Source organism: Arachis duranensis, chromosome 5 (assembly GCF_000817695.3).
Source record: "Arachis duranensis cultivar V14167 chromosome 5, aradu.V14167.gnm2.J7QH, whole genome shotgun sequence".
Taxonomy (NCBI): domain Eukaryota; kingdom Viridiplantae; phylum Streptophyta; class Magnoliopsida; order Fabales; family Fabaceae; genus Arachis; species Arachis duranensis.
The window spans coordinates 82678024-82701851 of record NC_029776.3 but is presented as its reverse complement, the minus strand read 5'-3'; the positions used below and the strand labels follow the sequence as shown (position 1 = coordinate 82701851).

General features: G+C 32.4%; 3 protein-coding genes and 1 non-coding gene across 13 annotated transcripts; 2 read left to right on the top strand and 2 right to left on the bottom strand.

Moving 5' to 3' along the window:
* The first annotated feature begins 1529 nt into the window (after positions 1-1529).
* Positions 1530-13621, top strand: LOC107489814 (putative pentatricopeptide repeat-containing protein At1g12700, mitochondrial). Of its 6 annotated transcripts, none has more exons than XM_052262116.1 (4): positions 1530-1734; positions 2161-2424; positions 8028-8447; positions 12936-13621. In XM_052262116.1, exons 1-4 carry the CDS (start codon positions 1671-1673, stop codon positions 13559-13561), a joined length of 1374 nt encoding a protein of 457 aa, XP_052118076.1. In that variant the 5' UTR covers positions 1530-1670; the 3' UTR covers positions 13562-13621. The 6 variants fall into 6 exon arrangements, with proteins under 6 accessions (XP_052118076.1, XP_052118074.1, XP_052118073.1 ...); XM_052262114.1 differs by having other exon boundaries at positions 1999-2424; XM_052262113.1 differs by having other exon boundaries at positions 1595-2424.
* Positions 3667-5997, top strand: LOC110281556 (uncharacterized). 5 transcript variants are annotated; one of them, XR_008009514.1, is made up of 7 exons: positions 3667-3750; positions 4199-4272; positions 4380-4577; positions 4906-4950; positions 5019-5268; positions 5509-5557; positions 5676-5997. It is a non-coding gene; the product is annotated as an uncharacterized LOC110281556 (transcript). The 5 variants fall into 5 exon arrangements; XR_008009513.1 differs by having other exon boundaries at positions 4199-4577; positions 5019-5072; positions 5165-5268; XR_008009515.1 differs by having other exon boundaries at positions 4199-4577; positions 5805-5997.
* Positions 13622-13964: 343 nt separating the features above from the next.
* Positions 13965-16101, bottom strand: LOC107489856 (uncharacterized). Its single transcript, XM_052261768.1, has 6 exons — positions 16087-16101; positions 15831-15901; positions 15097-15218; positions 14926-15032; positions 14606-14688; positions 13965-14487 (listed from the first exon to the last, which is right to left on the bottom strand). The coding sequence occupies exons 1-6, from the start codon at positions 16099-16101 to the stop codon at positions 14181-14183; spliced, it is 705 nt and encodes a 234-aa protein (XP_052117728.1). The 3' UTR covers positions 13965-14180.
* Positions 16102-17548: 1447 nt separating this feature from the next.
* LOC107489816 (abietadienol/abietadienal oxidase) lies at positions 17549-21147 on the bottom strand. The gene is made up of 10 exons (XM_016110577.3): positions 21062-21147; positions 20309-20604; positions 19725-20049; positions 19467-19616; positions 18977-19216; positions 18779-18862; positions 18579-18657; positions 18334-18455; positions 18085-18212; positions 17549-17935 (listed from the first exon to the last, which is right to left on the bottom strand). Exons 2-10 carry the CDS (start codon positions 20545-20547, stop codon positions 17827-17829), a joined length of 1476 nt encoding a protein of 491 aa, XP_015966063.1. The 5' UTR covers positions 20548-20604; positions 21062-21147; the 3' UTR covers positions 17549-17826.
* Between the last annotated feature and the right edge of the window lie 2681 nt (positions 21148-23828).

The window sequence follows — 23828 nt, the reverse complement described above, 5'->3', positions numbered from 1 at the left end:
AACTCGACTTGTGCCTAAGATTTTTTACAAAAGTCCGGTATAGATTATGAATAAACATATTCCTCTGTAGTGATACATGAAGCAAGTCGTAAGTGTTTCTGATTCAGGAGTTTAATCCAATATATTCTATTATCATGTGGACTGACTGATAGAAAAATAGCTCAAACTATTCTGTTTGAAGTTAATAAAGCATGCATTACTCAACTTAAGGATGGATACATCAAAGATGATAGAACAAAGCATGTTTTTCTTAAATTATTCTTCACTCATGACCTTCAAAATCAAGGAATAATTAATGTATAACAGATCCGCTCAAGCGATAATCTGACAGATTTATTTACAAAGTTATTTCTAAAATCCTCCTTTAAAAGATTAGTCCGTCAGATTATGATGCGTCGAATTCGAGATATTAAATAATGTCGACAAGAAGGAGAGACTATACTCTTTTTTCCTTGGTCAGATTTTTATCCCTATTAAGTTTTTTTTATAAGATTCTTAACGAAACAATTCTCATTATAAAAAAGATTGTACTCTTTTTTTCTTCACAAACTTTTTTTTATCGAATTTTTTTAATAAAATTTTAATGAAACATATTTATAATAAAGATTTAAAGACACTGTTGTAATATATATGACTATCAATTAAACACCCATAACTTATTTCTCCAATCAAAATCATTTAAGGGGTTCAAATCTTTAATAATAGATGGTACAAATTTTCCAAAATTTGAAAAAGTTAACTTTGTGCATATATAAATAGGGAACATAATCTGAAACAATAGACACACACAAGACCAATAAAAATATTTCTCTTTATATATGTACATTTTAACATATAAAAGAAAATTATCAAATAATATATAGATTATCACTGTTATATTGAGATAACAATATTAATAAATACTAATATTAAAATTTTTTATTTATATTTTTTTATTTTTTATTTATATTATTTATTTATTTATTTTACAATATTACTTTATTTTTCATGCATCTCTTTATATTGACTGGTTTTTCTAAGATTATCTTTTCGTAATCTTTCTTTCTATTAAGTTCATTGATATATGTTATTTTTTGAAAATATTAAAACGGTAATAAATATACAAAATTTTTTATTTAAAAATTAAGAAAATAATAAAAAGAATAAGTTAGATTTATTAATTACTTTTTTCAAATGAAATATAAAAAATTTATTTTATGTTAATTTATACGGTCAGATTTATCAAAATACTACATTATAATAAAACAGTCATTAAATTAATCTTTTATATTTATTATATATATTTTTCTTAATTTTCATATTTTTAAATAAATAATTAATTAATAGAATTATCAAATCTACCGTATTAAAATAACTAAATTCACAATAGAAGAATAATTAAATTTGTTAATATTAATATAATAAAATTTTTTCATCAAACACAAATTCGTAATTTACAAACAACAATTAATTAATAACTAATTTCCAATTTTCCGAGGGTACAAGTACAATAGCCGTACAGCAATTAATTAATGAATACTTTGTGAAGATTCTTCAGTGTTCACCAATAACTGCCACTATCACTGCCGATATCCCCATCCATATCACCACTTCATCGCCATGAATTTCATACCCTTGCGGCGAGTGTAGCTGCTGTGCTCAGTGCCCACTGCGTTCTTCACTATTCAGTGATGTTGGGTTCATCAACAACAGCTTCTCTGCGCTTCTTTCGGCGGCAATCTGAATCTCAATTTGGTACTCTTTCTCATCCCTAACCCTTCCTTCTTCCCATTACTCACTCTTATACCACTGATATTGATGCCATCAAGGACAGACCCCATCTCCTATATTCTATTAGGAATCTCCAAAACCTTGATTCTGCTTTGCATCTCTTTCACAAGATGGTTTCCATGAACCCTTTGCCATCTGTGAAGGACTTTAATTTATTGTTTAGCTTTATGGTTAAGATGAAGCATTACACAGCTGCCATTTCGTTAATCAAACACTTGTTTTCCTTAGGGCTCAAATCTGATATCTATACACTCAATATTGTTGTCAATTGTCTGTGCCGTTTGAATCACACTCCCTTTGCCTTCTCTGTCGTGGGGATGATGTTCAAAATCGGCTTGGAGCCCGATGTGGTCACATTTAACACCATTGTTAATGGTCTTTGTATTGAAGGCAATGTGGATTATGCTATTTGGTTTCTTGACCACATGGATTACTTGGGATATCAACCCGACTCCCACACGTTTGGAGCAGTTATAAATGGATTGTGCAAGATGGGGGACACCCCTGGTGCCATTGCCATTCTAAGGAGGACGGAAACAAGAAAGTGCAAACCAAGTGTTAATGCTGTGGGTTATAACGCAATTGTGGATAGTCTTTGCAAGGATGGGCTGCTATCTGAGGCTTTGAGTCTATTCTCTGAAATGACAACAAAAGGTCTTCAATTTTTTACCCGATACTATCACTTACAATCACTTGATTCAAGGACTCTGTACTTTCAGCAGATGGCAAGAGGCTGCATCTTTACTGAGTGAGAGGAAACAAAAGGGAATTATGCCGGATACGCATACTTTTAATATTTTAGTGGATGCTCTTTGTAAAGAGGGAAAGATTTCGAGTGCTAGAGCCATACTTGGTCAAATGGTTCGAATTGGAGAGGAGCCTGATGTTGTCACCTATCACTCAATGATTGCTGCTTATTGTTTCCAAAATCAAATGGAGGAGGCCATGAAAGTATTTGTTTTGATGGTTCACAAGGGATGCGTACCAGACGTCTACACTTATAATTCATTAATCCATGGGTGGTGCAAGATCAAAAGAATTAATAAGGCTATTTATCTCTTGGATGAAATGATCAATAAAGGTTTAAATCTGAATGTTGTGACTTGGAATACTCTTATCTATGGATTTTGCAAAGCGGGTAAACCGTTAGCTGCTAAAGAATTGTTTTTTACAATGCACAAATTTGGTCAATATCCTGATCTATCGAGCTGTGCCACTATATTGGATGGCCTATTCAAATGTCATTTGTTTTCTGATGCAATATCATTATTTAGTGAAATGGAGAAGAATAATTTGAATCTTAATATTGAAACTTACAATGTGGTGCTCCGTGGGATGTGCCATGCTGGAAAACTGAATGATGCACGAGAACTCTTCTCTTGTCTGCCAGCGAAAGGCTTGAAACCTGATGAATATACTTGTACAATAATGATCCAAGGTCTATGTATGAAAGTACTTCTGATTGATGCTGAAGAGTTACTGATGAATATGGAAGAGGATGGCTGCTTGCCCAATTCCTGCACATATAATGTATTGGTTCAAGGATTACTGAGAAGAAATGATGTTCCGAAGTCAGTAAAATATCTTCGGATTATGAAAGAAAAAGGTTATGCAGCAGATGCTAGAACCGTGGAATTGCTTTTAAATTACCTCTCTACGCACAATGGTCAGAACGCTTTTCAAGAATTTGTGCAGAAAATTGTTTGAATATATCAATATATCAAAATATTTCTTGAGCATAGAGTTTTGGCCAAAAGCCTTTTCTTTTCTGCATTCCTCACCAATCCGCCACCAAGTTTAGAAACAACCCTCATTCTCTTCTATCGGCGTCAACTGTGCGCCGCCGTCACTCCGTTTGCTCGCGCCGCCGTCGCGCTCTGTTGCTGCCGTGCCACTCTCGCTCCTTCTCTCTGTTGCCGCTGTGGCTCCTCCTACTTTGGTCCTTCTCCGTTCTCTCTCAATCGAGCTCACAAGAATCAGGTATCGTTTTCAAAGCCAACTTCAGTTTTAATTGGAAATCCCCTATTTCAGGTGTAAACTATGACCTAATTGTAATATCCTGTTTTTTAAATCTAGAAATCATGGTCATCATGTTTTGAATTCAGAGTGAGTTGTCAGAGATCTGTTGTTTAGTAGCTGGTCTATCTTCAGAGATTATTTTGAGTAATATTTATAATTTTAAAATAGAAGTTTTGCTGTAGCATACTTCAATGTGCTGTGTCAGGCGGAAAGTTACTCTCTCATGTTTAGCAGTTTCTACCAAAAAACACAGGCAAGAGTTGTAGAAGCTTTGCATTTTGCACCATCTTCTTTAGTGGAAAAAGTTTACTTTCAGTCCAATTGGATTATGCTAATAGTTGAAACTTTTGTAAGCATTCATCTTATAATCAACTTTTAAACTGCTGTCGCATATTGTTCTGTATTTCAGAGTTGTTCTCAAGGGAAGCACAAGATTCCATAGATCAGAGGATCAAATGGAGGACATGCTCACCTGAAATTCCAGTTATGTTTTCAATCTTCGTGGGATTACTATGTTACATTTGAGACATTTATTACTATAGAGGATGACTGTAATGTGACTGTGAGTATGACCTTTGACTTTTACATAGAAAAACAATAAAGTGGTTGAAGTTCAAAGTCAAAACAATATACTTGATATCTCTTCGGGATTTTTGCATCTTGCTGGAGATTCATTAATACCTGAAGCAATCAGTAAGAAATGCCTTGAAGATGCCAAAGTTCTCCATCAGGTGGATAAGAAATTCATTCCAGTTGTGGCTGGTGGAACCCTTGCTGTTATTGATCAGGTCTGTCTTGCTGTACACTATTGCAGATACAGTACAGTTGAATATCAAATAAGCAAAAGTATTGACAAGTTTCTATGGAAATCTCATTGACCTCCGAATTTCTATTAGAAAATATCACGCTTGTATCTTAAATTTTGGCTGTCCACCTCCACGTGTACTTGTATCTACCTTTAAGCAACAGTTAAGTTATATTGCCTTAGGGTTATGCATTTGCATCTTTTCAGCTTAACACAAGCCTGGATTCTTGCTAAATGATTTTTTAAAAAACAATACTACACTTTACAGATGCAGTAAGTTGTGTATAACATTAATAGTTCTTTTGTTACAGCATGCTGCAGATGAAAGAATCAGACTGGAAGAATTGCGGCAAAAGGTAAACTTGTTTGTGGTGAATGCCAGAAGATTTATCCAGTGTTATTTATGAGACTAAGTAACATGTAGGTATTATCTGGAGAAGCAAAAGGAATAACCTGTCTGGATGCTGAACAGGAACTGGTATGTACCCTATGAATTAGAGGGTCTATGAGACTCTTTTCTCTCCCTGATTCTTTAAAATTATTACACCATTAGCAAGACGCATTATACAGGAGCTGCCAGAGATTGGTTATCAACTACTTCATAGTTATAGCGAATAGATTAAAGATTGGGGTTGGATGTGCAACATTCATGTTCATTCTGAACCCTATAAAAGGTATGCTTGTCTGCTGGCTTGCAAAAGTTGTATACTTAGATCAATGTTTTTAGAAGGCGAATAGTGTTAATGAGTCGTTCATTATTTATTGTTTTGGCAATGAATCAAGACAGAAAATGCCTTTATTTGCTCATATCATGCATCTTATTGTCTGGCCCCAAATTAAAATAGAATAATTTGTTACATCAAACTCATTCAGTTGGATGTGGTTTTTAATATATAATTTTCATTGCCTTGCAGGAATCTGGATGTTCTCAACAGACAACCAATGGCCGTCACACTTATAGTGGTTCGCATCGAGCCATGCATTTATTATTATCAACATTTAAATTCAATTTGCAAGAAGTGCTAAATGCCTTCCATGTTTTACATATTACTGATGTGTGTTGTTATGTATTTGCTTGTAGGTACCTTGTATTTTAGGTGTCAACTTAAATGATGTTGATATTTTAGAGTTTCTTCAGCAGGTTTAAAAAATCCTTATCTGAGCCTTTGTTGCGTTATAATTGTATTCCTTCAATAATTGAAAATTGCAGGCTCTTATGAAAAATTCAACTGATGCCATGAAGGAATAAAGGGTCTAGATTTTACATTTGGTGAGTTATCTGCAATATGTAATTTAGACAGACATAGTCATCTTGATTGTTTCTAATTTAACATATTGAAAGTTATTGGTGAGTTATCTGCGAGATGTAATGTTATATTTGACAAATGAAAAATCTTACTTCCCCTGGGGATCAGCAATAACAGTTAATCCATTATTTTGTTTGATTGCATTGCAATACTAAAATCTGCTTTGCATATTTTCTTGAATTAAGATGGAGGCACTCTCATATAAAAAAAAAGGACTTCGAAGAGTTCTGCTTCGCTGCAATCAGTGTATACCAGCTGCATCTGATTGTCGCTTTTTAAAATATCTATTAAAATCGACAGAATAGTTGTCGCTTTTTAATTTTAAAATAGACAAGGAAAATTAAATATAGACAAAGAATTTGTCGGTATCTAAAATCGACGGCAAGTGTGTCAATTTTATTGGATCAAATATCCACAGTAACGTCGATTTTAGTAAGCGTATTATAAACGGAAACATTGTCGATTTTATTGAATCAAATATCAGCAAAAATGGCGTCGATTTTATATAATAATATCGAAGGTAACGTTGTCGATTTTAGTAAGAATGTAAAATTCTCAAACTCATATTATAGACAATAACGCCGTCGATTTTATTAGAATTTTGAAAAATCTACAAGCTTTATAGCGACCTCCTACGCCGTTCATAAACAACAATTAATTAATAACTAATCTTTTACGATGTAAACGAACACAGGACACGACATGAGACGGGACACGCAGACACATTAATTTAAAATAATTCTTATAAGACACAGGAGTATTTCATATTAAAATATAAATTAATTTTTTAATTATATAAAATATTTAAAATAATTTTGTTTTAATAATTAATAATATATATTATTTATAAACTCATTTCAAGAATATATATTAAGCGTGTCTAAAGAAATTTTTTTTATTTTTTTATTAAAATACGATTAGACGTAAAAAACACGCAGACAATATCAATGTGTTGTGTTTAAGATGTGTCTGACACTTGGACAATATCTCAAACACAACACTATCCGAATTTGTGGGTATCTATCCCCTCCCCTATCTATTCAGGATGAATAATTATTTGCCCCTCCAAAATTTTTCACATGACGGATTCTTGGCGAAACGAAATGGGGTCGGTTTAGGTTAAACCTGTCCCAATAAATATATAAACGGGTCGGATAGGAAAAAAAACCCGCCATACCAGCGGCATGGCCAACTGGCCAACCCTATGACCCCTCTCCATAGCTAATTTCTAATTTTCAGAAGGTACCTACACCAATTAATTAATTAATACTTTGTGAAGACCGAGTCTTCACCAATTGCTGCCACCTTCAACCCCATGAATTTTTCATACCCTTGCGGCGAGCGTAGCTGCTGCGTTCTTCACTCATCAATGATGTTGCGTTCATCAACAAAAGCTTCTCTGCGCTTCTTTCGGCAGCAATCTCAATCTCAATTTGGTACTCTTTCTCATCCCAAACCCTACCTTTTTCCCATTACTCTCTCTTATACCACTGGTATTGATGCCATCATGGACAGACCCCATCTCCTATATTCTATTAGGAATCTCCAAAACCTTGACTCTGCTTTGCATCTCTTTCACAAGATGGTTTCCATGAACCCTTTGCCATCTGTGAAGGACTTTACCGTATTGTTTAGCTCTATTGTTAAGATGAAGCATTACACAGCTGTCATTTCGTTAATCAAACACTTGTTCTCCTTAGGACTCAAATCTGATACCCATACACTCAATATTGTTGTCAATTGTCTGTGCCGTTTGAATCACACTTCCTTTGCCTTCTCTGTGGTGGGGACGATGTTCAAAATCGGCTTGGAGCCCAATGTGGTCACGTTTAGCACCATTGTTAATGGTCTTTGTATTGAAGGCAATGTGGATTATGCTATTTGGTTTCTTGGCCACATGGATAACTTGGGATATCAACCCGACGCCCACACATTTGGAGCAATTATAAATGGATTGTGCAAGATGGGCAATACCCCTGCTGCCATTGCCATTCTAAGGAACACGGAAACAAGAAACTGCAAACCAAGTGTTGATGTTGGAGGTTATACCACAATTGTGGATAGTCTTTGCAAGGATGGGCTGGTATCCGAGGCTTTGAGTCTATTCTCGGAAATGACAACAAAAGGTCTTCAACCGGATACTATCACTTACAATTGCTTGATTCAAGGACTCTGTACTTTCAGCAGATGGCAAGAGGCTGCGTCTTTACTCAGCGAGAGGAAACAAAAGGGAATTATGCCGGATATGCATACTTTTAATATTTTAGTGGATGCTCTTTGTAAAGAGGGAAAGATTTCAAGTGCGAGAGCCATACTTGGTCAAATGGTTAGAATGGGAAAGGACCCTGATGTTGTCACCTATAACTCAATGATTGCTGGTTTTTGTTTCCAAAGTCAAATGGAGGAGGCCATGAAAGTATTTGATTTGATGGTTCACAAGGGATGCGTACCAAACGTCTGCACTTATACTTCATTAATCCATGGGTGGTGCAAGATCAAAAGCATTGATAAGGCTATTTATCTCTTGGATGAAATGGTCAATAAAGGTTTAAATTTAAATGTTGTGACTTGGAATACTCTTATCCATGGATTTTGCAAAGTGGGTAAACCGTTAGCTGCTAAAGAATTGTTTTTTACAATGCACAAATTTGGTCAATATCCTAATCTATCGAGCTGTGCCATAATATTGGATGGCCTATTCAAATGTCATTTGTTTTCTGATGCAATATCATTATTTAGAGAAATGGAGAAGAATAATTTGGATCTTGATATTGAAACTTACAATGTGGTGCTCCGTGGGATGTGCCATGCTGGAAAACTAAATGATGCACTAGAACTCTTCTCTTGTCTGCCAGCAAAAGGCTTGAAACGTGATCTATATACATATACAATAATGATCCAAGGTCTATGTAGGGAAGGACTTCTGATTGATGCTGAAGAGTTACTGATCAATATGGAAGAGGATGGCTGCTTGCCAGATAGCTGCACATATAACGTCTTCATCCAAGGATTACTACGACGAAATGCTGTTTTGAAGTCAATAAAATATTTTCAGATTATGAAAGACAAAGGTTATGCAGCAGATGCTACAACCATGGAATTGCTTGTAGATTACCTCTCTACGCACAAAGGAGAGAATGCTTTTCAAGAACTTGTGCAGAAAATTGTTTGAATATATCAATATAGCCTAAAATCATTTGAAAATATCAATATAACCTTAGTTCTTTAAAATTATACATTTTAAAAAAAAAGAAAAGTCATTGAAAGAAAAATAAAATCTTCCAGCAGTGTGTCCTGATTGCTCTGTACTAAACGCTTACAAAATTGTATGGTAAGAAATAGGTTTAATTACTCTGTTGGTCATTATAGTCTCGTGAAATTTTCAATTAGGTCCCTATACTTTTTTTCTTTTTAATTGGGTCCTTCCACTAATTTTTTTTTTTTAATTAAGTCTCTCTTAGACTCTTAGTAGTAATTGGTATAATTTTATAGGGACCTAAATAAAAGGAAAAAAATTGTAGGGACCCAATTTAAAAAAATTTGGCGCAAAGACTCGATTAAAAGGAAAAAAAGTATAGGGACCTAATTGAAAATTTTGCGAAACTATAGGGACCAATAGAGTAATTAAACTTAAGAAATAAAACTAGCACATTAAAGTTTAAAGATTCATTTAAAATTGTGTTTGTCGTCTAATTCTACACTTAAATAATAACATTTTATCTTGTTCTCTTTCAGGCTTTATACTAATGCTTCATACAAGAAACTTGTCATGCCATTTTCACTACGCAATGTAATAACAAAATGTTCTATAAGAAATAAAACTTTCTTTACTAAAACTACATAACATGGACCGATCAAAGTGGTTTTCCATCAAAAGTATCATACGTTCCTCTACTTTCTTAAGTCATGAAAAAGGCTGCTCGTTCTTAAGATTGTTGTTCTAGTGTAGAAACTGATACTTCCATGCTGCTTTTTGTTTTTTTTTCGAATTTTTAAGAATATTTGTATATAATATAGTATTTATTAATATATTTTTAAAATTAGATTAAATAATTTAAAATTACTTTATATTTATTTTAACACAAAAGAGAATTATTGTCTAACCAAAAAAACACACACACAAAAAAGAGTATCCTCATTGATATTGTATTTTTGTTGTACTTCTCAAGTTTTAATCTAGTTTTTAGTATTTCTTGTTCATAGATTTTTGGCCAAGTTCAATTAGGCATAATAATGACTTAATTTGTTTCCATTTGTAAGACAAATGTAACCACTTATTATGCTAATGTTATTTTGTAGTTTTTCTTCTAATTGCAAGAATACATTTTTTTTTTTTGCAAAAGAACTTTACAGGAGATTAATAAGGCTCTTTAAGAAGAGAAAATTCATGAGTTTACTTTACATTTAGTCCAAACTGAATTTGTTCAAGTAAAGAAAAAAGTTGAGACCTTTGAAAAAATGCTAATTCCATGGTATCTTTCGATTTATCCTTCATGAAAGCTCAATTCAGATGGTTGAGTCAACAAAAAAAGAAAAACCGCTTGTAGAAATATTGCTATGTGATATTAGCAAAACTTTAGAATGTTCTTCTCGGCTTGGATTTGATACATAGTCTAGACTATGCGAATGTGGAGATTGAAGTGGACTCAGCAGTGACGGTCAAGACTTGAATGAGCTCCACTTTGTTAGACTCTTGTTTTTTTGGACGTTAATCCACGTTGTTCATAAAAAAAATTGGTTCATTAATATATGTTATTTTTTGAAAACATTCAAAGTGTAAACAATTTTAAAATTTTTTATTTAAAAATTAAGAAAATAATTAAAAATAAATTAGATTTACTAATTATTTTTCTTCAATGAAATATGAAAAAGTTCTTTTATGTTAATTTATTCTGTTAACTTTATCAAAATACTACATTATAATAAAAAACAGTCATCAAAATCAGTTATTTATATTTATTTAAATATATGTGTATATATAATTATATATATTTTTTAATAAATAATCAATTAATAGAATAATTAAATTTGCTACATTAGAATAGTTAAACTTACAACATATAAATAATCAAATTTATTTACAATAATAAAATAAAAAAATTTCATCAAATAACAAATTCGTTATTTTAATAAACAACAATTAATTAATAACTAATTGGATTAGTAGTGAAATTAGTTCTTGAAAGATAATATATTTTTTAAATTCATCAATGAAAGATTTTTTCAATTAAATTGGTCATTCAAAGATTGCGAATTAATCATATTTGTTTTTCAGTCATTTCATTAACAATTTTTTTTAAAGATTGATATTTTAAAACGTTAATTGATAACATATATAATACCTAATATGTCTAATTAGATATTGACCAAATATGTTTATGAAAATTTATTAATTTAGTCATTTTTCTTAATTAAAAAATTCTATACCTAATATGACCTAATGACTAAATTGATAGATTTTCGTAAATATATTTAGTCAATGTTTAATTGAACATGTTGGGTATCATGTATGCTATATCAGTTAACATTTTATATTATCAATCGTTATAAATGAAATAACAGACAAACATATATGATTAATTCCTAATATTTGAAATACCAAATTGATTAAAAAATTCTTTCAAAAAAGAATTTAAAGGATACGGAGGAATTTAACTATTAACCATGACTAATTTATAATTTTCAGTAGGTACAACAGCCGTACAGCAATTGATTAATCAATACTTTGTGAAGATTCTTCAGTCTTCACCAATCACTGCCGCAAGCCCGCAAGCCCGCAATCAAATCACCACCTTCATTATCGCCATGAATTTCATACCCTTGCGGCGAGCGTAGCTGCTGCGTTCTTCACTCATCAATGATGTTGCGTTCATCAACAAGAGCTTCTCTGCGCTTATTTCTGCAGCAATCTCAATCTCAATTTGGTACTCTTTCTCATCCCAAACCCTACCTTATTCCCATTACTCTCTCTTATACCACTGATATTGATGTCATCAAGGACAGATCCCATCTCGTAAATTCTATTAGGAATCTCCAGAACCTTGATTCTGCTCTGCATCTGTTTGACAAAATGCTTTCCATGAACCCTTTGCCATGCGTGAATGACTTTAACCTTTTGTTTAGCTCTATTGTTAAGATGAAGCATTACACAGCTGCCATGTCCTTAATCAAACACTTGTTTTCCTTAGGATTCAAATCTGATATCTATACACTCAATATTGTTGTCAATTGTCTGTGCCGTCTGAATCACACTCCCTTTGCCTTCTCTGTGGTAGGGATGATGTTCAAAATCGGCTTGGAGCCCGATGTGGTCACATTGAACACCATTGTTAATGGTCTTTGTATTGAAGGCAATGTGGATTATGCTATTTGGTTTCTTGACCACATGGATTACATGGGATATCAACCCGACTCCCACACGTTTGGAGCAATTATAAATGGATTGTGCAAGATGGGGGACACCCCTGCTGCCATTGCCATTCTAAGGAAGGCAGAAACAAGAAAGTGCAAACCAAGTATTGATGTTACGGGTTATAATGCAATTGTGGATAGTCTTTGCAAGGATGGGCTGGTTTCTGAGGCTTTGAGTCTATTCTCCGAAATGACAATGAAAGGTATACAACCCAATACTATCACTTACAATCGCTTGATTCAAGGGCTCTTTACTTTCAGCAGATGGCAGGAGGCTGCGTCTTTACTGAGCGAGAGGAAACAAAAGGGAATTATGCCGGATACACATACTTTTAATATTTTAATGGATGCTCTTTGTAAGGAGGGAAAGATTTCGAGTGCTAGAGCCATACTTGGTCATATGGTACGAATGGGAAACGATCCCGATGTTGTCACCTATCACTCAATGATTGCTGCTTATTGTTCCCAAAATCAAATGGAGGAGGCCATGAAAGTATTTGATTTGATGGTTCACAAGGGATGCGTACCAGAAGTCTACACTTATAATTCATTAATCCATGGGTGGTGCAAGATCAAAAGGATTAATAGGGCTATTTATCTCTTGGATGAAATGATCGATAAAGGTTTAAATCTGAATGTTGTGACTTGGAATACTCTTATCCATGGATTTTGCAAAGTTGGTAAACCGTTAGCTGCTAAAGAATTGTTTTTTACAATGCACAAATTTGGTCAATATCCTGATCTATCGAGCTGTGCCACTATATTGGATGGCCTATTCAAATGTCATTTGTTTTCTGATGCAATATCATTATTTAGAGAAATGGAGAAGAATAATTTGGATCTTAATATTGAAATTTACAATGTGGTGCTCGATGGGATGTGCCGTGCTGGAAAACTGAATGATGCGTGTGAACTCTTCTCTTGTCTGCCAGCAAAAGGCTTGAAACCTGATGTATATACTTATACAATAATGATCCAAGGTCTATGCAGGGAAGGACTTCTGATTGATGCTGAAGAGTTGCTGATGAATATGGAAGAGCATGGCTGCTTGCCAAATAGCTGCACATATAATGTCTTCATCCAAGGATTACTACCACGAAATGCTGTTCTGAAGTCAATAAAATATTTTAAAATTATGAAAGAAAAAGGTTTTTCAGCAGAGGCTAGAACCATGGAATTGCTTGTAGATTACCTCTCTACGCACAAAGGAGACAATGCTTTTCAAGAATTTATGCAGAAAATTGTTTGAATATATTAATATGACCTCTTAGTTCTTCATTTGAATTGAGGATTCGATGTTGTGTAGAAACCGATACTTTCATGTTGCTTTTTGTTTTCAAATTGGACCCAGCAGAGTAAAAATCTCCTTCTTGAAAAGGTTATGCAATGTATAATATATCAACTATGGTATCAAAGCAACTGATTCAATGATTTAAATATAGCTTAAACTTTAAAGTAAATACGAAGGGGTTAACAATTATAACTTTACAAAAAGAATGCCCAGTTTCTGAATTTCAAAAGTAAACATTTATTAAAATTATACATTTTTCAATAAAAGAAAAGTCATTGAAATAAAAAAAAAATCATTCAACAGTGTGCCGTGATTGCACTTTTACCAAATGCTTACAAAATTGTATGGCAAGAAACACAACTAGCACATTAAAGTTTAAAGATTCATTCAAAATTGTACTTTTCGTCTAATTGTACACTTAAATAGTAGCACTTCATCTTGTTCTCTTTCAGCCTTCATAGTAATTCATGCCATCTTCACTACGCAATATAATGACAAAATGTTCTATAAGAAATAAAACTTTCTGTACTAAAACTACATAACTTGGACTGAACAACGTGGTTTTCCATCAAAAGTATCACTCGTCGTCATCGTCGTCAGAACTAGCATATGCCAAGCCCAGTAATCCCCCACCAGCAGTGTTAGCATTCTTAGGCTTTTCTTCTGCTTTGCATGAGGCCGATGACAGACGTTCCTCTCCTTTCTGCAACCCGGACAAAGATTGCTCCTCTATCTTCAGTCCCGAAGAAGGCCGCTCGTTCTCATTATGATGCCCAGGCTTACGATTTGTAACAGACACGTTACTCAAAGCTGGGGACTGATTGCCATCAGTCCTTGGGCGCTTAGGTTTAATCTCCACAACTTTCTTCAACAGATCTTGCTGCCTATATATACAGATATAAACACTAAACACTATGAAGTGTTTGGGTGGGGAATTGGTTTGCAGAGGGGGGGAACGAAATTTAGGTGGGAGGTACCAAGTAGGACAGCAAGAAAATCTACCTGATCCCACTCTTTGGCTTTGGCTCGACACGAAATGCCAATGGAACTGACGCCGGTGAAGAATCTGCTAAGCTTGCAGCTCTGTAACTACCGGTCAAGGAAATAATAGACAGAACATTCATGATATAAGGGACCCTATTCCGTCATAACTAGAACTCAAAAGCACATTCTTCCAGCACCATTAAAAAAATTATATGATATGATATATGATATTGATAAGAAATTTAAGAACTTTACATGAGAGGGTAAACTAAGATACAAATAGTCCATGAACATAAGAATCCATTTAAATCCAAAAGGGTTGAAATAAAAAAGGATATCTTAAATGCGGCGAATGCCCGCTTTTCAGTGCGACGCAGGAGACGTTCTGCATCCTCCTCGGCTTCCATTTGTTCCTTTAGATAGAGCAAATCATCACTGTCCAAGGCTGCACATTGAAAATTTAAGAAACAACCAGAGAAACTATACATGATATATGAGCAGCGGCAGACAAAGAATGAGTGGTAACAGCTGACATAACAAGCAACATAGAAAACACAAACTCAGGGGAAAAAGATGCGGTACCGCCTCGCCCATGAAGGTAACCACCACGCTCACCAGCAACCTCTTGCATCTGCATGCATCAACCACCCAATACAGGAAGCCAAAATCCCTGCCAGGGCATGTTATCAGCAAAATTTCCACACCCCAAAAAGTAATTTGAAAATTTAGAACAACGTCGACAGAGAGTTTACAAGTCACAAGAGAAAACAACCACAAAATAACACAACTCAGAATCCTACCTCTTCAGTTAGACTTAGAACTATAAAAAAACTTTGATTTTAGCTACAACCTCTTTTCCCTCATTCCTTAATCACGGAAAGTGAATTACAAAGAAGCTACCAACTAAGGTTGTTCAGTGCTGCTATCTCATAGCTTACTCAACAATTACAGAAAGACAAAGGCAAATACTTGTAATAAAAGACCACAACATAGCCCTCCATAAATTATAACATAAACTGTTTTCATAGGTAATAAAATACCATTTGCTTAAATTTGCACAAACAAATAACCCATTACAGATTCTTCTACCATTTTTTTTCAAGGAAAATTAAAATAAAAACTAGGGTTCTTTCTACATTAGCCTCAAGATCAAAATATGAAATATCATATGCAAGTGCGTACTCAATTATATATTACAAACATTATATGAAGAAAACGTGCAAAGGTGAATCAATGCGCTAACCTTTGCAACCATTCGTTGGAAAGTAATGTCTTCATCGTCAATCTTATCCTTCCCTTTGCCCCATTTCTTATCTGCAGAAATCAGCACATACCCAGTAACCAGAATTAGAAAAAGATAAAATCTTTAAGCGAAAAACAGCATCGACCATTGCAAATTGTGATAACAATAACAATAATAATGAAAATTTGAAAAAATAAATTTTCTTAAAAAAAAAAAAATCACCTTTGGGGTCGCTAAGATTGGTGTATTCTCGAACTTCTCTACCCGCCATCTTCAACAACAGTTATCGTATAAAGATTTGGTGTGACAATGGCAAAGGGGTTTTGTGTAATTGTCAAGGCTCTGGATTTTCGATTGCCAAGCTCGTCTCAGAAAGAACACGATTCTGGAACATATGACCGACTTATTTATCACAAACGAAAAAATAAACGACAATAATAATAGCAAGAGATACTATTGGGAAGAAAAATTTTTTTGGTTAATATTAATTAATTATTTTTTAGTTTTAAAATTTTTTATTTTTTTAGAGAATGTAAAATTTAATATTAAAAAAATATGATTTAAGATCTTAAAATTTAAAATAAATAAAATAATTAAAAAATTAAATTCTGACATTATTTTAACAGCAATTAACACAAATTTTTAGTTGTGTTTTTTATAATTAATTTTAGAATGTAATTTTAACTAAAAGATAAATATATTAAAGTTAGAGGTTCTATTTATTCAATAATGATTTTGGAATTATTTCTAAGAAACAATGTAAACAAACTAAGAGAGAAATGAAAATACACACGTGAGAGTGAGATAAAAAACAAAAATTATATCTATTATATAAACATAAATTCTATTTTAAATGGTGTTATTTAAAAAAATTCCCAAAAAATCATGTTGTTCTTAGTAATTTGGCTTTTGTCTCTTTTACTTTCATTTGACATGACTTTTTGTAAGATACATTTTCTTTCTCACCAATTTTAGTTTGATGAAAATTCATGCTTCATATCGAAGTATTGTCCTTCATAAGCAAATTATTTTTTATACTGGATGGGGATATAATTTTTCCATTTTTATGGACTATAAAGATGTTAATCTTAAATAATTTTATTTGATTTAGAGGATAAAAATCAGATCTTCTAATTTTTGGACAACAATACTGATATTTAGGAACAAAAATTGGACTATACGATTTTTAAAATTTTAAATAAATAAAATAATCACAATAAAAAAATCGAATCTTTTGATTTAATATTAACTTTTTTTTTTAAAATCTTCGTACAAAATAATCAAATAATTTGATTACACATTCTCCTAAAAAAGAAAAAAATCTTCTAAAATGATAATGTTAGTAAAAAAGTAAAATAATGTTTTAATCATCTTTAAATTTGTAATATTTATTATATGTGAGTCTCACTATCTTAATTCAATGGTGATTAATAGTATATTTTTTTTTTGACAATATAATTTTAAAAGATTTAGATCCCATTAAAAAGACTTATATAATTAATACTGATAAATACACACTGGCCTTATCCATAATAACAAATTTAAGCCTCATTGTTAAGGATGAAAGTTTAATTTTTTTCAACAATTATCATTATTTTTCCTCTTCCATTAATTATTTTATTAAATGGCATTCCAATTTCTCTTTTCAAACTAAATATGATTTTTACTTAAGATTTTTTTAAAAAAAAAATACAATAAAAGTGAGTATCATCAAGAAAAATGAAACACCTTAAGACTTGGATGCTGTATACTATACAACCTTTATGACTAGTGCACATCTGCACTATAAAGAAAGGAGGGGAAAAGAAAGGGGAAAAAAAAATCTATACACAGTTATTGATACATTGAGAACAGAATTCAAACTCTGAAAAACACATCATTCCTGGGTGAAACTGAGAGAGTACTCAGCAAAAAAGAGTAGCCAGAGAAAACAATGACTCAAAAAATAGTGGAGAACTTGAAGGAATTTGATATGCACATTGGTGACATGATCTTTTCAACTTGTTTCTTCATGATCTTGTCTTCTTGTTAGGCATATTTCAAAGCCATTCACTAATCTTGCAGAGGGAAAGAAGGACATCCTGTCTTCCTTCATCTGTGTCCATCTGCTCAAAAATTTTATGTATGTAAATTTCGACATAATTCAACCGTTTTAGTTACATAACAAAGAGGTAGCTAGATGACAGTGTAAAATTTTACACCAATTTGATAGCAGAATTCATGTAACTAACAATGCACTGGAGGGTGGCATTACCTGTAGGTAGTTACAAAGTAATGAAGAAAAAGCGCAATTTGAAGGCGAGCAAGCTCGGCTCCAGGACAGAATCTTGCACCTCCTCCAAAGGGTGCATAGAATGGACTAGTTCTCCAGTTTCTCTTCTCCTTCATTATTTTAAGCAGATATAGTAATTAGGACTTAGGAATGGAGTAAAATGAAAAGGAAGTCTTATTATGTCATTATGAATGTTTTTTGAAGTACATATGAACCAATGATGGGACTAACCTCATTTTCAGGCTCCATCCATCTCCAAGGATTGAAGTTTAGAGCTCCATTATACACATTCTCATCTAAATGGACTGCTGAAAGAAATGGAACTACAAAGCATCCTTTTGGAATAACAAAATCTACTCAAAAAATGTAAATAACATAGTATTAGTACATGCTTATCATATAGTAACATTGTGGTCTCTTTTGAGCATGATAATTAACAAGAAAAATTGTTTTATATATATGTATATATTATATACCTTGGTATTGAATGTCTTCTTTTGCTTCTCTCATCAACCAAATTGCAATTCCCCCAAGTCTAAGTGTTTCATCAATAACCTATTTGTGAAAACAATCATGAAACCTTAGTAGTGTAATGTTTTGTTGTCTTTTGAATATGTTAACATCAAAGTTGAGTTTTAAGATTATCTGATATGAAAAATGGAGAATTATTACTTACACATTGAGTGAAAGGCATTGCTTTGTAATCCTGCCATGTAAGAAACTCTTCTCCAGAATTACTCCTCAGAGAATCTTGTTCATCCTGTTACAACAAATCAGTTTGAAAATAATAAAAATGTTACAACAGAGTTTTACTTCCATTTCTTGAGTACTAAGATATGCAGAAACTTTCATGTTCTATATATCATATATGTACCAGAAGTTGCTTCATGGCTTGAGGACACTGAGTAAGGAAATAGACAGCAAAAAGCATTGTTTTCGTCGTGGTTTCGTTCCCGGCAAAGAGAAGATTGATGATGAAATCTGCTACAGCATCATCTGGTAGACTTTCTTCCTCTAGCAGCCTTCCAAGCACACCACTCCCTACAGTTGGAGCATCATTTTTTCTGTGTACCTCTATGGTCTTATTTATCCTGTTTATGATTTTCTCCCTTGCCTGATATATATACATTTCCAAAGAATGTTAATTCAATATGCATAATTATAGTAATAGTAATATTTTTCCAAAGAGTGTATTATGCATCTGAGGAATAAAAGGTACTAGAGTCATTTAGTTTTAATACTTGAAGTAAACAAAATTGCATTGCTAAAGAAGCTCTTCTTGAATGAAAATGTTTCAAATCTTTTCAATTTTATTCTTCTTTAGGCCTTTTGAGACTTTTTTTTAATTTTTTTCTTCATATTACCTTCATAGCAGTGTGGTATGTAAACCCTGGTGTGTTGATTGGAATTGAAAGACAACCATCAACAAAGTCAGAGAACAAGTGAGCCATTTCATTGATTTGAGACTCACTTGAAACCCCTAATAGTTGATTAACCATTAAGTTAATTGCTACCTGCATTAAATTAAAAATAAGTTTAGTGCTAAACATTGATGATAAATTGATAATGGATAAGCTTTAATTCACAGATCAAAAAATTATCATTAAAAATTAATTTATTACCTTTCTACAAACATCTTGGAGAAGAATGACTTGGTTGTTCTCAAAATTGCTCAAAGTTTGGAGCATGACCTTTTGTATATCATTCAAGAAATGGAACTTGAGCTTCTCAAGGCGCATCATATTCGAGGCGATTCCATGCAGCTTCCTCTGTTGCTCTCCTTGCACTGTGATCACACCATTTTTACCAACCAAATCTCTGAATGACTTCGGATAACTCGACCGGAACAATTTCCCTTCGTTCTGCATCACAAACCGGTTGAAGGTTGGATCTGCAGACACCACTGCCCATTTCCCAAATAGGCTGCAAGAAAATATCTTCCCATACCTTCAAATGAACAAAAAGAAGTGATGATAAAATTCAAATCCTGTGTTCAATATTTCAATCTCTTTTATGCAGATCGATTTCCAAATAAATCGAAAATTTCAAAAGAATATGATCCTTCTAAAACAGTTATGGTTGGATTCTACAAATCATTGATTAGCATGCATATTTTGAAACTAGATTTCCAAAATTAAGCACTCTAAGACCATTTCAAAAGCTAGAACATAGTTTTTGCTTGTAATGGAAGTAACTAAGAAAGTACCTCTTCACCATTTCTTCAACAAACTGAGGAGGATGAGAACTTGCAACAGCATTGTACCAATTGATGCTGTCACCAATCAATGGCCATCCTCTTCTCCCCGGTGGTAATCTCAACTTACTTCTTCTCTCTCCTTTCTTCAACTTTTCTTGAACCATTTTTGCAAACATCACTATTCCACTTCCCAATATTATCATCACAGTCATCAATACCAACCATGTTTCTAAAGTATTTTCTCTCATTTTCTCTTCTTTCTTTGTTGATAACCAAACCTCTTCATGCCAGAGAGAATTTCAGTTCTGATATTAATAGTTAATGAATATATATAAATATCCAATGCAAGTATGAACATGTTGTTATTAAAAAAATAAAAAATGTGAAAAGGCAGAGTTTGTAACTTGTGAACATGCTTAGTTGACCTTACAAACAAGATCTGGTAGGGCCATATGTTAATTTAACTTGGTATTTTACATGAATAAATCATTCCCAGAATCTATTATTTTATAGCAAGTATATGGAATTTGCAAATGTGTAACAATAATCCATAAGTATGACTCCAAAATTTCTAACATGCAATATTCATACAATAATTTTTACTATCTAGAAGATTTGCTGACTCGTCCACAATCTTATGGAAAAATATCACATCCTAACGACCAAATAATAGATACTGTGAATCTATCTTGTTTGTCAGACACAAACAAAAAAATAAATAAGAAACTAATTTTGATTGTTATGGTTTAATGATTAATATACCTTTGAAGAAATAGAACAAGCAAAACCTTGAAGGGCTTTCAAGTAATTATGCCTAATCACCTTATCACCTTGTGATTCTGTTGGAGTAACATAAACAGCATTGAATGAAGAACCTGTTTGATGGTAGAGGGAAATTGTGCTCTTGGAGTGACTATACACTATATAATAGGAATATATATATAGAGAGAGAAGGGTTTAATAAACTTGTCCAAAATATAGCTTTAAAGTAGTAGAGACTAGAGAGGTTATCATCAACAAAAGTTAGCTAGAGTTTGACTTATCTTTTTTACGCTAGCTACTTATTCATCCATGTATTAATCAATTGAGTCACATTCAAGCTAAGGGATGAAAATACCTTAAAATATTTATATTTCAAAAAAAAGGGGATAAAAAAATTCCATCTTTGAGTGGAACACTACCTTAATATACTAATTATAGAGTGTGACATAAATATAGTAGGAAACATCTAAATTTGGTGTTTTCTAATAATCTATCTACACATGACACATGCTTGACAAGTTACCACTATTAATTTAGATAATTATAAATAAAAACTTTAATTCTGCATGCACAAATATATATGCAACAATTCACTGACAGCATCGAATATTTAAACAAAAGGAAGTTTAGAAAGCTAGTATTTTCATTAAAATTTAGTCAATACTTAATCAGTAAAAAAAAATGAGTAATTTTATACTATTAAATATAATTTTACACCATTAAAACTATTAATAATAATTAATTAATAACTACAAACCACAAAACTTATTTGCTCCTCGCTCCTCTTTAAATAAAACTATGACAGAATAAATTTTGACCTAATGAGCAACTTAACGGATTGGGAATACACAAAAAAATTCTGCATGAATGCCTCCATAATGTTAACAAAGAGGAACAAATATGCCCTATAGACATGACTAAATAGATAAGTCTGTCTCATATTTCTCTAAAAAAAAAAAAGAAATTGTGTCACAAAATTATAATGGAGTAACCTATGTAATAGTGTCTCACATTAGCAAGCAACCTTGGATTTGTCCCTTTTTGTCAAGTTATTCTCTAGAAAAAACTTGTATCAATGTTAAGAGACATGCCCTAATAGCCTACTTGTTTTATTTTTACCTAATGGAGCCTTCCAATCCCAGTTTGACCAATTGGAATTCTCTTTATTCGTTATTTCTTTTATGCACACTGAATGGTGTAATTTTAATTTTGACATAAATATATAATATACTAACTTGATCAACTTTAAACAGATTTAGGTACCTAGCTTAAAAGAATTTTAAATTTAAAGTAATTACCAACTTTGGGTGCTTTACTTAATTATAATTAATAAAACTCAATTATAATAAAATAAAAATGCTATATAAAAAGGTCTTTAAATACCCTAAACGATAGGTGTGTCCCCATTGTACCATAAAATGTGTTTTATTAGTTGAGTTAAATAGTTAGGTTAATATTGTTGTTGGTCATGTGAAACCATTATACACGACCAAGTTAATCATACTTTACTCCAAACCATTAGAAAATAGAAAGGACAGTTAGTACTTGTCGGTACATAGTGTCACATCCTACAACATCTTGCTCCACATAACAAATTAACCATGGTGCTAAACATTTTTTAAAAAATAAATAAATAAATTTTCAATAATCAATTTATAAATAAAACGTTTCATAGCAATGTATCTTCAATCTGATATATTCTTGATTTTTGTTTCATTGATGACTACATTAATTTATTTCAAGTGTACTATAGTCTATAATAATTAATCACAAAAAGAGATATTCCTTTTTTGTGACACCATTTTTCTCTCAACAAAAATTAGGATGAAATGAATCACATACATTCTCTTTTGTTAGCACACTACACTATATATGGAGCCTATATATTGCAATTGAAGGCTTGGACTATTATGGAGCCACTAAATAGACTAGTCAAAGAAGAAAAAAGGCTTTGAATCCCACATTTCAGGCCTCTTTCAAGGAACCAGCACCCTAAAGTTATGCAATTAATTATTTTAAAGCATATAAATGTTGAAAGCCTATTGGGTAACTGATTATAGAATCAATAATAATTTATATATGCCAGTAAGAACCAGCCTAGCAAACAATGCGAGATATGTCATCAAATTCGTATAGTTTTCTTAAATGGAAAATACAAAAATGGTGAGAAGCGAGAACCTTTCATCTCATTTTATACTTATAGGTTAGATACACTAAAGCGCCATTCACAATTCGAATTAAGAATTAAGAATTTAGTTGTTTATCTCTATGTATATCCATTACAATGTACGTCAATGGAATTTGACTTATTTTTCTTATTCATGTTTTGTTAGAACTTATATTTATTGATCCACAACATTTTTGGTAGTTTTCATATAAACATTTTATATATGTTGAATTATGGCTTTAACTTCAACAAATAATGTCTATTATAAAGAGGTGTACTCATAACGAGATTGTTCTTCAAAAATATCTATTACCCTTGAATAATATCAATTTAACGCAATCAATATCAAATACCTATTTTCACATATATTCTTTGACTTGGCCTTATCTTTATTGAATTTTTAATCAGCAAGATTATCCATTATTGTAGTACCAACAATTAATCATAAACAACAAACCAGAGCTAACATTTATCTACATTACCAACAGTATCTATAACATGTCAACATGTATGTACCTAAACTTTTTCTATTAAAAAAATAAAGATCTGTTGAAGATTTTACATTAAGAAAATACTCGTGTGTTAGAGAACAAATAATGA

What these genes read in the sequence shown, in the direction of transcription:
- LOC107489814 (XM_016110615.3), top strand. Translation starts at nt 7,217, where the DNA reads ATGAATTTTTCATACCCTTGCGGCGAGCGTAGCTGCTGCGTTCTTCAC. An exon ending in TTTCTCATCCCAAACCCTAC is followed by an intron (nt 7,364 to 11,851) that starts CTTTTTCCCATT and finishes CCCAAACCCTAC; the next exon opens with CTTATTCCCATTACTCTCTC.
- LOC107489856 (XM_052261768.1), bottom strand. An exon ending in TCCAACGAATGGTTGCAAAG is followed by an intron (nt 15,219 to 15,830) that starts GTTAGCGCATTG and finishes TGATGCATGCAG; the next exon opens with ATGCAAGAGGTTGCTGGTGA. An exon ending in GCTGTTACCACTCATTCTTT is followed by an intron (nt 15,033 to 15,096) that starts GTCTGCCGCTGC and finishes TTCAATGTGCAG; the next exon opens with CCTTGGACAGTGATGATTTG.
- LOC107489816 (XM_016110577.3), bottom strand. Translation starts at nt 20,547, where the DNA reads ATGAGAGAAAATACTTTAGAAACATGGTTGGTATTGATGACTGTGATG. An exon ending in CAATGCCTTTCACTCAATGT is followed by an intron (nt 18,658 to 18,778) that starts GTAAGTAATAAT and finishes TTTCACAAATAG; the next exon opens with GTTATTGATGAAACACTTAG. An exon ending in GGATGGAGCCTGAAAATGAG is followed by an intron (nt 18,213 to 18,333) that starts GTTAGTCCCATC and finishes AAAATAATGAAG; the next exon opens with GAGAAGAGAAACTGGAGAAC.